General features: G+C 41.3%; 1 protein-coding gene across 2 annotated transcripts in view; it reads right to left on the bottom strand.

Annotated features, from left to right (window-relative positions):
- Positions 1 to 490: 490 nt before the first annotated feature.
- LOC109518774 (CCR4-NOT transcription complex subunit 6) overlaps positions 491 to 18082 on the bottom strand; it is a 21206-nt gene continuing 3614 nt past the window's right edge. Inside the window, exons 3-12 of one of the 2 annotated variants that reach the window (XM_019874832.1) lie at positions 14793 to 14979; positions 14479 to 14564; positions 14292 to 14396; positions 14096 to 14164; positions 13034 to 13191; positions 12744 to 12898; positions 10153 to 10307; positions 9843 to 10076; positions 9128 to 9330; positions 491 to 4309 (exon numbers count right to left, since the gene is read on the bottom strand). In XM_019874832.1, coding sequence (XP_019730391.1) covers positions 4094 to 4309; positions 9128 to 9330; positions 9843 to 10076; positions 10153 to 10307; positions 12744 to 12898; positions 13034 to 13191; positions 14096 to 14164; positions 14292 to 14396; positions 14479 to 14564; positions 14793 to 14979 — 1568 coding nt within the window. In that variant the 3' untranslated portion in view covers positions 491 to 4093. The remainder of the gene's footprint in view (positions 4310 to 9127; positions 9331 to 9842; positions 10077 to 10152; positions 10308 to 12743; positions 12899 to 13033; positions 13192 to 14095; positions 14165 to 14291; positions 14397 to 14478; positions 14565 to 14792; positions 14980 to 18082) is intronic. The other variant, XM_019874833.1, reaches the window with a different exon arrangement.

Below are 18082 nucleotides of genomic sequence, written 5' to 3'. Positions count from 1 at the left end.
CCAAAGAGCCCTGTACACCTTAATACCTGCTGGCGGTAAAAGTGCGCTTATCATTTTCAATAGTGGATATTAACTGATTATTTGTGGAGATAAGGGTGGGGCGATGCTGGAGCCCAAATGCCATTGACAAAAAAAAAAAAAACAAAAAAAAACGCTTTGTGACTGAAGCTGATCAATTACATGTTTGTGTGTGAACGTTCCACTGTACTCCAATTCTAAATAGTATTGTTATCATTCTATTTTCAGTGAAACATAACTTTAAAGCAAGTCATATGGGGAAGGGGGTATCTGTGAATTAAGTAGAGTTCACGCATTACTTGGGGAAAACTGATACTTGTACTGAATGTACACTGGGATAAGTTAGAGAAGCTTATCATTAAAACATTGATAGTAAGAACATTTGGCAGAGAATGAAATAGGAAAATGAGGCCAGATGAGGACATAGAATTTATTTCTAATATTCATTGCAAAGAATAAAAGGTGACACAGCTTGAAACAGATAATATAGAATTTATTCTGAACAAGTAGGAAAATACATAGGTTGGTGAAAAGGAAACAAGCAGAACCTGTAGTCAATGAAAAAAAAAGTACAAAACTAGTCCAAGAGAATTGAGAGGACGGCTAAGTGTACAACAGAAAACATTGTTTACCATTCAGTTCCTTTTTCAAATACTGTAATATGCGTTGATTTGAAAAGAGCTGCCTTGATTTCTTGTCTGGGTTAATGGACATTCTACAACATTGTGCAAGTGTTTTATAGTCGGTTATTAATTATTATTTTTTTGTTGTTGCTGGTATTTCATGAATGGTAAACAATAGTTGGTCCAGTGCATGAACACAGTGACAGATCAATAAAATGTACTCAGCTGACTACAGATAGACAATCCTGATCATTGAACAACTAGCACGAGGTCAGCAAGGGAAGGAGATGAGCAAATATACAGGTGAAATCAATGTATCAGCTAACAACGGTGAGCGCAGTGTTAAAAGATGAAAGAAGCTACATTAGTCTCCACATAAAATGCCTTTAAAAAGTGTTTGAATGTTGAGTATTATTGCCGTTTTTCTGAAAGGGATGCAATCAATTATAACAAAGTAATATAGTCAGTTCTTTTCACATAACTTGGATTGGTGGGTGGGGGTATGATCTGTTACTACGAGCAGCTTTGGTGTGCACTGCAACAACAACAAAAAGATGCAGCTTGGGGGAAATAGATCAGTCTATGCCCAAAGGAGCACAAAAAAAAAAAAACATCACAAAGCACAACACGATCGTACGGGTTTTGCTCTGCGATTCGGCCCTCGGAGGCGGCAGTCTCCCTTCGCGAGGGATGCGTGCGAAATCAAGCAATGGGACATTATGAAATAGGGAAGAAGAAAAAAAAAGAGAGAAATGATCACAGGAGCAGTCTGGCGACCAGCGGCACATCATAGACTCGGCAGCCACGAGGAGGTCAGCTCTGCTGCCCTCACCTTCAGGCACTAGCACTCTCCAGCTAGTGCCAGACAAAATATACGCAATAAAGCTGAAAGGTAACAAAACCACAAATTTAAAAAAAAAAAAAAAAAAAAGAAAAAGTCACACTTCCTGATGCCAAAACGCCCCGTCCTTCATTCCGGAACATTCAACTCCTGTACACATAATCTACAGAGGATTTGGTTTATGGCGGGATCGGCGCGTACGATGGGAAAGTACTAAAAAGTAGCAAACAATACCGTCGTAGAATTCAGTATTTATACATCAACACAATTCAATATTTTAGAAAGGAAACATGAGATACATCTTTTATTCACACTTTACAAAAAAAGCTAGCTTTTTCATCTACTACAATACTAATGCCATTCAGGAAAAGGAAGTAAAAAAAAAAAGTGGACACTGTTGATTTTCAGTTAAAAACAGGATGCAAAGAAACAGCACAAGAAAGACCTCTGAGGACTAACTTGATACTTCCTATTTCTTTGCTTCCATTGCTTTAAAACAAAGTGGTGAAATGTCAGCGATGTGGTGGGGGCGGGGTCTACTAAGTGCTCGTCTTCCCGTGACATCAAAAGCCAGGCCGCTGCCAACATTTTGGGTTGGGGAGGAACCAAATGAGAAATGTGTGTTGTTTTTTTTTGGGGGGGGGGGTCCACAGATGGCACAGTAGCTGCAGCGACTGGATGCGTGTGTGCATGTGTGTGACAATAATACAAAGTGGTTGCTCAAGAGGGATTTAAAATGACAGCTCAACTAAGTAAAGATTGGGGTGGAAATGTAGAGATGATCTTGCTGTGAAAGCAAAGTAGCAGAGCTGTATAAATGTACAATTGATGACTTCATAAAAGACACACCTGATCCTAAAGAGCGAAGGTGTGTGTTTGGTGGTGGTGGTGGGGTGACACAAATACCTGATTATTGGGGATGCGGGTCAAAAACAAAAAAGGAATATACACAACATCAAGAACATCGTCAAGGCTCGTAAAAAAGGAGAACCAACTTTAACAAAACACAAACGGACATAAAATCTTCACAAATGTCTCGACAGTATTTAAAAATAAAAGCAGAAAAGGTTGTTCAGGCTTCTGTCGAATGTTTAGTAGTGCAAGACAACGACTGCTACGATGAGGCACATTGTTTGCTCGGACATGGGGGATTCTTACTGGGCGTCAGTCACACGTCACATAGGAGTGTGTGTATGTTGATGCGAGGGTGGGCTGGTCTACGTACAAATCGCCGCAAACAAACAAACCAAATCAACATCATTAATGACGGGGTCTTAAAAACAACAGATACGCTACGCAACGGTTCATCTCAAAAGGAGTGCAAAGTTGTGACAAACGTGCCATGAACAACCTCTTCTTCTTCTTCTGCTTATGTTGTTTGTACAAGCTGGTTATCAGTTTCACCGCGACATGAACGTGATAAAAATTTAGTCATAGTTTACATACAATCTCTCAAATGGGATCATAATTTACTCTTGGTACAAAAAACACCAGAAAACAGGTCTTTTGTGGTTCATATACAATCATGTAAAGACTGAATCTACGCTTTTGATTCTGTACAAACACTCGTTTGGAGGAAAAAAAAAAACAAAAAACAAAAGAACTGAATACACTGATATCATGCGAGGTTGTGTATGTGGGATTTAAGGAGCGGGAATGTGTCACTACTGGCCGTCAAGACAGTGCTACAAATCTGTGTGTGTGTGTGTGTGTGTGTGTGTGTGTGTTGAGCTGGACAGTGAGAGGAATGCTGGTCGTACCACCCAGGACTCGCTCCCTCGCTTCCTGACTAGAACCAAATCAAGACCACAAGCCCCAAATGGCCCTTACCCAAAATTAAGTGCAGGCTGAGAGTGCTTCATAGCAGTAAGACGAGACTAACAACAACAACAACACCCAAAACAGTCTGAAATTAGGTTGGTGGCTGTTTCTCAAAGCGTCCCTCCAGGCTGTGTGAAGTGGTGCAGCACCGTTGGGTGGCTCTGTGGGTGTCGGAGCCATTGCACCAGTGGGACCGGAGGCTGGGCCGGGGTCGGAGGTGTAGCACCACAGGAGGCCGTGGGCACTCGATGGGCCCCAAGCACCACTGAATGCCAGTGGGAAAAGCTTCCGTCTCGACTCCCGACTACCGGCCCGATGCATGTGTAAAGAGTGACATGTCTGCCATCTTTGCTGGTTTCAGGTTTATACAGAACAGGCAGACACACGCGCACACGCAGCATCAGCTCGGAAGCTTCTCCGCTAAACGTGGCCCTCCCTTCGCGTCGAAAAACGCGGGATGAGCTAGCATCCTGTGTAGCGTGACAAGACAGCAATGAGTATGGATGGGTGGGAATAGGGAGTCCAAAAGACAAATTATGATCCACAAAGTGTACTGAATTGAGCAGTTAAAAAAAAGACAGAGAGAAAAAAGAAAAATATAGAATATCTATAACATCATAGGAAATCCCTGTTGGCCAGACCTCACTGTACGAATATTTTACAGGTTGTGTTTTTTCCTTTTTTGCCTTCCTCCTCCGGGCGGCAGAGGGAAGAGCTGGTCGTGGGAGGGGACGTGGTCAGACAGGGAGAGAGCCCCCACCCTCCCGCCTGGTGGAGTGGCAGGGACTCACTACCTGCGTGCAGGCAGATGGAGGCCATTGACCTGCGGGGGCAAGTTGGGCAGAAGCAGCTCCAACTGGGTGAAGAGACTGAAGTGGTCGGAGGGGATGTGAGGGTGCGGGCAGCCGCTGACATTGTTCTCTACCAGCCAGTGAGGATCCAGGGGGCCCAGGATGCCCAGGACGTTCAGGTGAGGCTTGGAGTAGAAAATGTAGTCGATGACACCCTGAAAGGAGACACATTTTTTTCAGTTAATACTCTAATTACATATTGTAGTCCCATCGACGTGCTCAGCACATGTTTGGGTTGACTATAAGTCGAGTCCAAGTCAATTCATCGATAACATCATTGATACATGTCAGGTTAAATCAGTCAAGTAAAAGGGCTGGGAGTGAGGGATTTGCTCTAGTGAAAATGGGTGGGATTCAATGAATATATGCATTTAAATCAATTTTTTTTCAGTAAATGCCGCTTATCTATAGGGTTGGGCATCGATAATCAAAAACAGAGTGGAACCTTGAGTAACATTGTCCCTGAATCTTTCAGATTTGTCAATGTCGGCGCTAAATCCCGATGCCAAGCCGCACGGAGCAAAGTACCCATAGAAAATGTGTGTGTCTGCGACGCACAACACCAGCCCTGCCACCGGAGGAGCGGTGTGGGCTCTTGAAAGCTCAGAAAAGGCCCGGTCGGGGGGCGTCGCCCATCTGTTGGGCCATTCCCGCCTCCCGCTCCGCGACAAAAGCCGCCGAACACAAACAGAGAAAATCCAATTGTGTGCACACAGCGTACAACAACAACATACACATATACAATCATCTGTATTGATGAATTTAGAATTGATTGCACTCCATTCATCCTCATTGGATGTTTAAGATTAAGCTGTAATTCATGAATAATGGACTCTCTTTTTGTTATTTTATTTGAGTAGGCCCACCCCTAATAACAATGGTAGCTGATAATATCTGCCTGACATAATGGCCAATGGATGACTCTATGATAAGTTCATCCACCTGTGCCTCTGTACATGTTAAAATTGATAAGATCACAAATTTGCCCGTTTTTTGGGGGTGTGTGAAAACGACAAAGTTTGGAGGAAGCTTCTTTGGAAAGATTAAAAGGCCAAATGATTAGACAGAAGAAAAGCCAATAAATTCCAAAAAAGTTGCACACACAAATGCCATATAGTTTGATGAAAGCAAGTTCGTAATTTTAAGGAAGACAAAATGAATGCTACTTGGAAATGTGAAATCAATCAAATAAAGATATCAAGAGAGGGTATAAATAGAGTAAATAAAATCTAATTCCTTGGGGTTAAAAATTGATAAGAGACCTCATATAGAACACATCCAACCCAAACTTTCAAGAAACATTTCTGTCCTGGCACAAGCAGATCATGTGCTCAACCAGAAATCACTCCACATTCTGTACTGTTCACTGCAGTTATATTTAAATTCGTGTTCAGAAGTCTGGGGGAAACGCTGATCTACAACCATTGTACATACTGCCAAAAATAGAATCATCCATAACGTCGGATTTCGACGGCACACAACCATTCTTATAGTCCTAAAGTATGCTGATCTTGTAGAATTTAAAACTGCAAAATCAATTTATAAAACCAGAAATAGTTTACCACTAGGTAATATACAAAATGTGTTTTGGGGAGGGAGGTTCTAATTAATAATGGTCAAAACAAAATACTCAAGAACAATGATGAAACGTTTTTGCGTTTCTGTCTGTGGAATAAAAATACGGAATGGCCTAAATTGGGAACTTCAACAATGACATCTCTAAGTTCAAAAATAAAATCTATAAAAATATTTCGGAGCGGTACAGAGAAGAAGGGAGGCTGGGTTTGACATTACTATAATTGTGATTTTACAGGTAAAATAAGGTTATGATACTGCTAGGTAGAAATACTATTTGAATATGAATAGCTCACTGTTACGGGGTAAATAAAGGTTTGGAGAGTATTATATTGTAAAACGGACATTGGAACTATTATATTGATGGCTTAGTGATGCAGTGAAAATGAGTAAAACATGGCTGAGACTTCGTGGCATAGATTCAACAAGGTGCTGGAAGCATATTAGGTACACCAGTCCAACTGCTCGTCAACACTTAATTTCTAATCAGCCAATCACATGGCGGCAACTCAGTGCATTTAGGCATGTAGACATGGTCAAGACAATCTCCTGCAGTTCAAACCGAGCATCGGTATGGGGAAGAAAGGTGATTTGAGTGGCTTTGAACGTGGCATGGTTGTTGGTGCCAGAAGGGCTGGTCTGAGTATTTCAGAAACTGCTGATCTACTGGGATTTTCACGCACAACCATCTCTAGGGTTTACAGAGAATTGTCCGAAAAAGAAAAAATATCCAGTGAGCGGCAGTTCTGTGGGCGGAAATGCCTTGTTGATGCCAGAGGTCAGAGGAGAATGGCCAGACTGGTTCGAGCTGATAGAAAGGCAACAGTGACTCAAATCACCACCCGTTACAACCAAGGTAGGCAGAAGACCATCTCTGAACGCACAGTACATCGAACTTTGAGGCAGATGGGCTACAGCAGCAGAAGACCACGCCGGGTGCCACTCCTTTCAGCTAAGAACAGGAAACTGAGGCTACAATTTGCACAATCTCATCAAAATTGGACAAAAGAAGATTGGAAAACGTTGCCTGGTCTGATGAGTCTTGATTTCTGCTGCGACATTCGGATGGTAGGGTCAGAATTTGGCGTCGACAACATGAAAGCATGGATTCATCCTGCCTTGTATCAACGGTTCAGGCTGGTGGTGGTGGTGTAATGGTGTGGGGAATATTTTCTTGGCACTCTTTGGGCCCCTTGGTACCAATTGAGCATCGTTGCAACGCCACAGCCTACCTGAGTATTGTTGCTGACCATGTCCATCCCTTTATGACCACAATGTACCTAACTTCTGATGGCTACTTTCAGCAGGATAATGTGCCATGTCATAAAGCTGGAATCATCTCAGACTGGTTTCTTGAACATGACAATGAGTTCACTGTACTCAAATGGCCTCCACAGTCACCAGATCTCAATCCAATAGAGCATCTTTGGGATGTGGTGGAACGGGAGATTCGCATCATGGATGTGCAGCCGACAAATCTGCGCCAACTGTGTGATGCCATCATGTCAATATGGACCAAACTCTCTGAGGAATGCTTCCAGCACCTTGTTGAATCCCTGCCACGAAGAATTGAGGCATTTCTGAAGGCAAAAGGGGGTCCAACCCGTTACTAGCATGGTGTACCTAATAAAGTGGTCGGTGACTGTATATTGGTGGTTAAGTATGGTGTTGTTGCACAAGATGGATTGTGAATTGGAATAGTGAGGACAGTCTTGCATTCTATTTTAATGTATAGGTAGATATGAATATTCCTAAAGAGTGGGATAAACTAATTATGAAGATATGGGGAAAGGTTGGAAAATCTAAGTTTACTGGTATGCTTCCTCCTACTCCTTTTTGAACGTGTAAGCAGGTAGGTCATTACCTATGTTATACTATTTGTCATTCTGTTTCGCTCTGGGGGTTTTTCCCCTCGACTGTATTTACAGATGGTCTTAATTTAGCAATTTTTTTCCTCACAAGTTACTGTATCATACTGTTCTCTTAGTGGCTGTGGTTGCATTCTGCATGTTCAAAATATATATATACCGTATTTTCCGGATTATAAATCGCTCCGGAGTATAGGTCGCACCAACCATAAAATGCATAATAAAAAAGAAAAAAAAAACAAATATAAGTCGCACTGGAGTATAATTCGCATTTTGGGGGGAAATTTATTTGATAAAATCCAACACCAAGAACTTACATGCCATCTTGAAAGGCAATTTAAAATAAAAATAAAATAGAAAACAACACGCTGAATAACTGTACGATATGCTAACGTTACATGACGCATAAACGACGAACTGAGAACGTGCCTGGTATGTTCAAGTAACATTAAGAGTTATTCAGGTAACCATAGCATAAAGAACATGCTAACAAGTTCACCAAACCATCAATGTCACTCCAAATCACTAAAGCCAATGGAATCTTCATCCTCTGTGTCACTTTAAAGCAACTCCACCAACTCCAGAGGTAGAAGATGCAGCGTTTCCTCTTCTACGTCGCTTACGTCAGACTCATCGTGGTTTTATCAACACAGGTCTAGAGCAGCCTCTTATGGTTTAATGTGAAAATAACATGTGAAATGATATAATTAATGTGTTAATAATTTCACCCATAAAACGCTCCAGAGTATAAGTCGCACCCCCAGCCAAACTATGAAAAAAAACTGCGACTTATAGTCCGGAAAATACGGTAAATATATATATTTTTTTATCTCTTAACAGATCTGATCGCTAGCTGCAAGTGTCGGCTGACTGCTTGCCAATTCCGGTGATGAAGGTCACGCACTTAAAGTGACCTAGTTTGTTTTTTTTTTTTTTTTGGGTCATTTCTTTCGTGGTCCAAACAATATGGTCTTTCTGACATATCAAGATGAATGATGGGGTTAAATCACCTTGCTATTTTACTTACTGTATTTTACGCAGGCGCACCATCAATGAATGGCCTATTTTAAAACTGCATTGTAAGGCGCATAAAATAGAGGCTACGATAGTGACTGTGGTTGCATTATGTATCCACTAGATGGAGCTACGCTAAAGGGAATACAATAGATTCACAATCTCATATTTCACTGTACCTTGTTTTTAAATCCAATAAACTGTCTCAGTAAAGCAAGATTTGTATTGGTGACAACTAAAACAAATTTCACAAATAGACTTGGACATGAATAAAATAAAATTGGGCGTCGTCATCTCGAATTACCCCAAGACAGGCTCGGCTTACTGAGGACAAGCTCAGGGCTCCCGCTTAATATGACAACTCCATCCAGCGAAATGGGGAGTCACCTTTTGAATAATTTGTTTTTACTTATTTCTATGCCGGTCTGCCAAATGATTATTTGACTTGAAACTGGTCCATGGCGCAAAAAATGATGGCTACCACTGACCTAGACTTTCTGTAGAAAATCTGCTTACCTTGAAGTCAAACGTGTAGTTGGTGTAAGGCATCAGGCCGTTCTCGTAAGCGCTTTTCAGCTTGAAGCCGTGGGTGATCCTGCCGTTGGACGTGCTGCTCTTGCCATTGCAGTTGAATTTGGTCAGGCTGTCGCTATAGCGAAGCTCCTTGAAGTCCTTGTGAGTGCAATCCACTCCACCCGTACTTAAGTACTCGACCACACCTGCATTGGGAGGCAGAAACCCTCTTAAGAAATGCGCAAAGTCCAAAGGTCTCAACAACTTTGTGAAGACAGATGTTAAAGTTACATCTTACAAGTGAAAGTGTACCACCATTAGAGTACTCATACTAGTCGTTTCAAAATTGAGGTGGCAATTTTATTACGGTCAACAGGTAACACCATGAATATTTATTTTTCTTCTGTTCGGATTAATGTAACATTTTCCTTGGGGTCCCTCAAATGGTGCATTTGTTTTTGTTTATTGTTATTATTTTGTCTTTGAAGGTTTCTCTTTTAGTGGTGTCGCTGAGAATATTCTGGCTGTGTCACTGGAGTTGCCCTCAAGGGATAAATAAAGTATGTGTCTATATATTGCTATCGCTGGCAGAATGCGTGCCCAATTACTCTTGAAAGTGATCATGATGCACTCTCTTTGTCCTTGATTTAATTTAGATTTGCACAACGGGCCAACCCAACCATTCCAAACACATTCCAAGCACCGCTGTGTTACATACCAGAGTCAGGCAAAGAGTTGAGGTCAGCACAGAGCACCAGTGGAATGCCATTGGTTTCACCGGAGACCGAGGACAACTTGAGGCTGCGCGTCGCCTTGTCCACAATGTTCTTTACTTCCGACAGGAACATCATGGTCTGAACCAGCTTGACGTCAGAGTATTCCGGGTCCCAGTGCATGTGGGCGTTGGCTACCAGCAGCAGCTGCTTCTCCATGCCGTGCAGTGACTTCCCAGCTGAATAAATAGTGACCCAGAAGTAAGACAAAAGCTCAAATAAGTACACAAGTATATGGAGGTAGCATCTACTCACAGGACACTTCCATCATCTCTTTGCGGACTTCAAGCAATACAGCAACCCCGATATTGTCCTTCGTCATCACGCGGTTCAACATTGCCTCTGAGCCCTCCGAGTTAGCCATTGCCAGCTGGTTAAACTCCACTGTGTGCTTCTGCACAGCACTGAACCTGGATATGAAGAGATGCAGGGGAACAGGGTGAGGATTAATCAGTAGTGTGTCAAGTAGGGCTGCCACAAATGATTTTGCTAGTTCACTAGTCACCTATTGTAGATGCGATTTGTCGACAAATTGGATCATATGTAAATCACAGCATATCATACCATCTAGAAACTGCTCCTATTGTATATATCCATCATCAATTAACATGATAGTACATTCAACATTCAGATTTTACAAGCATTCCTGCCATGTCTTTACATCAGTGGCTCTTAACCTGGGTTCGATCGAACATTAGGGGTTCGGTGAATCGGTCTCAGGTGTTTGACGGCTGCAGATGATTACATTACATTGCTTGTCCAATCAGTGCTGCGGGAAATTTAGTTCACTCAGTAGTCACGTGTGACTGTCATGATAGTACGTCATACAATTTTAAAAATATATATACAGTAAACCCTCGTTTATCGCGGTTAATGGGGACAAACTCACCCGCGATAAATGAAAATCCGCGAAGTAGCGTCCAATTAACAAACAGGTAAAAAAAAAAAAAAAAAAAATTTTTTTTAAGCCCGCAAACGGTCCGCGAGAAGCTGCAAAACAACAGCGAGTCCCGTAGAGCAACATATACAGTACTGTACTCCATGTATATTTAAAAAAAATAAAATTAAAAAAAATGTTTTTTATATGTTTGAAAAAATCGGCGATTACTGAACCCGCGATAAACGAACCGCGAAGTAGCGAGGGATCACTGTACTTATGCCATGTCATTTTATTAACTTTTTTCTGTTTTTCATAAATGTGTTTTTTTTAATGTCTTGAATTTGTAAAAAATCTTTTTTTTATTTTCACCAATGAAGGGTTCGGTGAACGCACGTATGAACTGTTTGGGTTCGGTACCTCTTACAAGGTTAAGAACCACTGCTCTACATGATGGTGCACCTTAAATTAAAGGCAATACTGTGGCCTTAACGTTTTCGGTTGCAAATGTTTACCGTATTACACTAAACGGCGCACTGGATTATGAGGCGCACCTTCAATGAATGGCCTATTTTGTAATTTTTTCATATATTGGACGCACCGCATAATAAGACGCAATCGCCAATGCATCGACTAGATGGAGCTACGCTCAAGGAAATGCCAAAAGAACACGACACTACAGTCTGATTTATACAGCGACGATCAGATGTCAGTAAAACTTATTTAATAAAGCAGCGACACAGTTCACTTAACCAACCGCGAAACCGATCGCCTTAAGTTTGTACTCTGCGTTGTAAGCATGTCTCCAGCAAGGAGCCATTTTGGGGTTGACAGTACCGTAATGACCATACAAAAGGCGCACCGGATTTTAAGGCACCGTGAGCTTTTAAGAAAATGGAAGGCTTTTAGGTGCGTCTTAATGCAGAAAATACGGTAAAACATTTTAAAAATCGAGCCAAAAATTATAAACACTGAACTGGCTTGAAATTAAATACAAAAATAAATACTTGTAGACATATTTCAAACTTCTCAGTTATCAAGGCTTTTTTAATGTACATAATGTAATGCAGAAGGGAAAACTGCACTTAAGAAAATTAAAACAAATTTTGTTTCTTAACTATTTACTCTAACCTTTATTCAAAACATTTTGCTTTGCTGCACTAGTATGGTATAATTTAAAACCATTAAGATTAGAAGGAACACATTTTTTAGCACTATAACAGTACATTGTAATGAACTGAGTTATGCGTTTATTATGTGCTCCAGTTCAGGTGTTGTGGGAAAAAAATCAAGTTCTGTTACTCTTAAGGTCTCCTGTTTCCCAGATGCTCAACGCATCACTCTGTTCGCGAGTTTGGGAACGAGAGAGCGAGAGTGAGAGAGTCTATGTGATTTGTTTTGGTTGTTAACAAATGCGAGTTTACTAATGCCACCCAGAACGTGAGACAATAGGTTAACATGAAATTGTGTAACAACGGTGGATCAAACACACACACACACACACACACACACACACACACACACACACACACACACACAGACAGCAGGGGCAACCGGGAGATGGAAGTTTCCAAATAAACTATTTTTGTATGTGATTCATTTAATAAATGAATTGTTAGTTGTAGCCGTAGTTCAATGTGCACATCTGGGCATGAGACAGCAGCTTTTTGCGAGTGTCCTTATTTTGGTTTAGTGCTTTTGACTATTACGTTGAACAAGTGACTGAAAACGCATCAGCAGCTCCAGCTCTCCTTCCCCACATGAAGGGGTTTTACAGAACCCAACCAAGTTGCTCCATTTTGTTTTTCACTTCACTCGCGCAGCAACTTCAAATTTTCTCTCGCATCACAAAACCACAATAACTCCAAAAACTCACGTTTGGGTGAAATGTTTGGAAAAACAACCATATTAAGGCATTTACAATGCTCAATTCTCTCAAAAAGAATACTTCGAAAACTTGACAACATACTTTTCTGTTTTGTAGAAAATCGCACATCCATCGACATGTTTGCGGTCCGACTCTGACATGGTCCGAGCTCGCGACTTTGGACTGAAGAACCCGTCATAACCCTGCTCCTTCAGCTCAGGCAAGAAAAAATTGTAGTACTGCTCCGTCTCCACCTCCTATGTTTCACAAGGAGAAACATGAGTCAGAGTGGGCAACATGGTGAGCAGAAGGTGATGACAGATACATTGGTAAAAATGTAAATAACGGAGCAAAAGATGCAGTATGACAGAAGGGACGATAATACACATCACCTGCAAACTGATGATGTCCGCACTGCAGCCCATAATCTCTTGCATGATGGACTTCTTCCTGTACTCCCAGTTCAGAGCCCAAGAAGGGCAGTAGCCGTACAGCTGCCTTGTGGCGTATTTATCACATAACACGTTGTAGCACATGACAGAAAACAGTGCTGCAAGAGGAGGGAAGCATAGAAAACATCTTAGATCCTCTCATACAGTTTTAAATAAGTAGGAACCAGGGTTGTTCATGACGCTGAATGATGTTTTGGTTGTCAACAAATATGAGTTTACTAATGCCACTATAGCACGTGTGACAATAGGCTTGTTTTTGGGGATAAAAATTGAAACTACTGGCAAGTATGAGGCAGGACTGCAATTTCATTTAGGAATCCTATCGTTCAAATGAACGAATAGCCTGTTGAGCAAAATAATTTTTCGGTCCAGTAGCAAAAGGATTGTTCAATTTGCTCCGTCCACTGCGGTTTCTACTGTGTGTAAATCAAAACTTTGTTGACAAATTCAAAGGCTGTAAATGGCAGAGTCAATCCAAAAGCCCAAAATGGAAAACTAAAGGGAAAAACATGCTAACCACTACGGCGCCGTGCTGCCCGGATGAAGACAGCGTTGCAAAATGCTTGTTCTCAGGGCATTGAGTCGATCGCAATTGGACTGTTCAAGTTGTCTTAGAAGACCTTTTGACTCTCTTTCAAGAAGGCTTCATGCAACAGGACTTGGTTGAGACTGCACCAGTCTGGTCCTGAATAGCCAGGGTTCCTCTGTACTATTCTCTAAGTCATTTTTATTACTAACAATGGTCTGCATTGCTGCTACCTGAGGGCAAGGGAAGACGTGAATCATAACTTTCAGTGATTCTCGAAAATGTTGGAACACCTCACCACGGTGTAAAATTACAACTATTATTTCAGTGGGTGGCATGCTTAGTTGATGTTTATGCTCTTCCAAACAACCCAGCCCTCTGTCGATAAATAAACATAAATACACATGAGCTGCATTGGCTAATTTTTAACCACAGAAAATTGGCAAAGTGTACTCATATTCCTCCTGTTGACTCACCTGATGGCCGGGCTCGGTCTGGTTCCTGCAGAGAGATCCACGACCGAGCCGGAGGCTGCTCTGTTGGTACTGAAAAAGAGGAAAATCATGATTACAGGTACATTTTATGCACAATTTACCCTCGCATCATAAATTGGCAATTCAGACAGAAATGCCTCCAATATGGAGAGAAGAGGTATGCAGAAAAACTACTTACTACGCTTGATAGCCCCCGCCAGATTGTCTAACAAGTAGTTGAGCAGTCTTCGCGTGCCGTCAGGTTCCTGGTAGAGGCTCATAATTTCTTGTGCAAGTGGGTTTCCTATAGTGGGCAAAGCGGAGAGAAAAAAAAAATAAATTTTAAAGGAACCGTTGGCTGCGCCTGATGTTAATTTGCTACTGACCTTTTAACCCCAGTGTTTGTAACTGAAACAGTTTTCCCAATTCAAACGGCAGAACCCGCAACTGGTTGTTATTTAAAAGCAGTTCCCTGTGGATGGAAAAAAAAAAGAAAAAGTATTATTTGATCAACAGGAACATACACTTTTTTCCTTCTCTCTCTAATTTACATGAAAAGTAAAATAAGACTGAATTTTAACAATAAAGTCAATTTCGGCAGGGGGATTGTATGAAATCGAACAGAATTTAAAAAAAAAAAATTTGAATTCAGTGCATTCTGTCTAAATGCAGCGACAATGGAAAAAAACAGACGGCTCACCTGAGAGACACCATGTTGCCGAGCTCTGCTGGCAGGCTCCTGATCTTGTTCGATGAAAGATCCAGGTACACCAAATTGTGAAGTTTGGCAATGTCTGGCGGGATGCGTGACAATGAGTTGTCACTGAGGTGCAGGGCAGTGAGGTGGGTGAGTGACCATAGGGCTGTGCTCAGACTTCTCACTCGACCTTAAAAGCATATGGGAAGAAGTCAACCCTTTTGACACTGCAGCCAAGTTGCGATTGTGGAGTACAATAGTCGCAACATCGCCATCTCTGTGGAATTTTCTGGACCAAAAAAAACAAACAACTGGGGAAAAAAAACCATATAATTTGCACTTCAAACGCCTTTAAAATCCCCTATAACAGATACATTCATGAGACAATTGCCTCCTGAAGTACATGACCGATGCCGACACTGCTCTTCTCATGAATAATCTTTAATTTGTAGATTTTTTTAAGGGTAAGTGACGCAGTTTGAAGCATCAAAATAATTTTAAGAAGACCTGTTGGAGCTCACTTATGAATTTCGACCTGTATAAGATTACTTGTACATGTTTTTGGCTGAAAATTGTCAGCCAATCAAAGAAGACTAGCAGACAAAATTGAACTTTTGATTGCAGCTGTGGACATTGTTACAACAACACTTAAATTGATTAAAAATTAAGTCTTTCTGGCAGAGTATTCTGACACTGTTCAGATTTCAGTCCGTTGAAACCTACATCAAATGTTAATATCCAAGATGTCTTTTCTGAAGGGGTTGAACAAAGAAAAAAGTGCTTTTGCAACCAGACAAAACCGGTCTGCAATTGAACGTGCAGACCTGCACGTTCAATTGCTCTGTCCTCGGGCTAAGTTAAAAAAAAAAAAACAACCAAACAAACAATGTGAGTTCCAGAGGGATCCACTCAGTTTCTCCAACTCCGTAATGTATGTTTGTCTCTTCCAAAGAACAAAGCCCCCTCAACGACACAAAATTACAGACGGGCTACATCTACCGTATGCTCACTGTCCCTAATGACGTGGCGAGCCCAACAGCTCCTACTTGATGTCACAGAAAGAAAGACAAAAAATATGCGGCTGATTGACTTTGCCTTTCTTGTGGCGGTTATAAAAATGCCAACGATTGCGTGGTCTTGTAGTTCTACAAGCATCAACCCATTAGCTTAGTTACCTACGACGATCGGTCGACGCTGAACTCTAGCATTGGCACGCATGAATTTACTTGGATACTACTACTTGCGCCGTTCAAGGAAATGTCAACAATGTCTTCAGTCATTTTTTGAATAATGCCACCATTTTGCATGGAGATAGGCTGATCCAACGAAATCGAGCTTTCTCCATAAAACATCATCAACTCTGTGGCAACTATCGCACCTAAATTTGATCTATCTAGTGAACCATCTCCTCAACATAGCAACTTTAAATATTCACCCTTTGCATTATACTTTCGTTAATGCAAATGAGATTTTTTTTTTGACCATTTATGATAATAATTTCCGAAGATATTGTTCTCACGGTTATGAAAGATGCGCTTTGGAGGGTGTCTTACAATTTAAGGCAAATATTGCGTAAAATTAACCATGAAACAGCAAATTGCAGAGTTGCACCTAACAGCTTTATAAGTCTGTGCATGAGTTTCAACCTGATCCATCCAGTAGTTTTTGAGAAATAGGCTTACGAGACCCAAGTCACTTGGCGAGTGCCTGTTACCATGGCAACCAAGGCTGGCATTATTTTTTTCATGATATAATGGTTTCATATTTTCTGACAAAGGTTGACTAGCTTAATAAGATGATTTTTTTTTTTTATCTTGGGGGGGAAAAATAGAGTCCATCCCTTAAAAAAAAAGTATATGCTAATTAAGGCCTTGAGCATTTTCTTCAGAACTAATTTCAAAATTAAATTCAACATGGCCCAATACATTGTGTTTTGTTTAATAGGTTTAGCAGAGATATGCTGAGAAATAATGATGTTATATTGTTTTACTGAATTTGAAGGTGTTTTTGAAACAAGATTTTCCATATGCAATAAAACAGGTGTTTCCCTTTTTTTTTTTTTTGACAAAAGCCGTCCCCAAAAAAAGGCCCATCACACCCACATACATAAAAAGCTCAATTTCTCCAGAATGCTTCATCCGATTTCCAAAATTCTTGCTATGTTTTACTCAGGCGTCGAAGTGGCCTTTCCAGCCATGCTTTTGCATTTTGACAGATATTATTTGGTGAAATCCTGTGACATTGCTATTAATTGTGCAGAGCTAATACATAGCTACAGTAAGGTAATGTAAGGGTTTGCATGTACTTTTGCTTTCTTGCCACGTATCCTCAAAAGTTGCCAACCCAATGAGCAAGTAGTTCATAGATTTAGATATGGCATGTTGATTTACAACTTTGACAAGACTGACATGAAGGAAAACAGACCACTAGGTGTTGCTTTGTAGATCCTGTCAAACCTCTCAATAGCAGGCTGAAGGCCACCCAGGGTGAATCGCAAAACACTATTTTTTTTTATCAGTCAAATTGCAGCCGCACCACCCACACTGTTGACGAAGGAGTTATGCACCACAACATGATAACAGAAGCACATATACAGCTCTGGCCATATATGTTGTATTCACCATGTACACCAATAGTTGAATGCATTACAAATGCAAAAGAATGTGTCTGTGAAGTGACATGGAAATGCACAAAACACAATGTCACATGGTGCCAGTGTTTACAGTCGTAAATATGGTGCCGCATGCAGGCTTCTGATCTTTTTTCTGTATTTGTAACTTCCTGGGTCCTCGTTCCTCTGCTGACATGTTAACGGCTTCCACCAGAAATCCCATCAAGGACACGGGGAGACTGACAGCGGAGCGAGGCGAGAGGAAAGACAAACGTTTGCAGAAATGAGACAATCGTCTCTCTCATTGATGTTATTTTCCTGATACTTCAAAACTATAGACGTTACAGCATTGACTCATGTCACAGATCAAGCATCTTCATGGTTCAATCATTAACATCTCAACATATGTTCATTGTGTGCTTTATGTTTCAAGCGGAATTAAAGTCAAATATGAGCAGCAGTGCTCAACTGGTTAGCTTCAGACCCTCATAGCGCAGACACTGCAGGGTTCGATGCCAGCTCTGGCCTTCTCGTGTTGAGTTTGCATGTTCTCCCCATGCCTGCGTGGGATTTTTCCAGGTACTCAAGTTTCCTCCCACCTTCCAAAAACATGCATGACAGGTTAACGGAACACTCTAAGCCAGGGGTCCCCAACCGCCGGTCCGCGGACCCGTACCCGTCC

This window comes from Hippocampus comes, unplaced genomic scaffold, assembly GCF_001891065.2.
Source record: "Hippocampus comes isolate QL1 unplaced genomic scaffold, H_comes_QL1_v1.1 scaffold118, whole genome shotgun sequence".
Lineage (NCBI taxonomy): Eukaryota > Metazoa > Chordata > Actinopteri > Syngnathiformes > Syngnathidae > Hippocampus > Hippocampus comes.
This window is presented reverse-complemented; position numbering and strand designations above follow the sequence as displayed.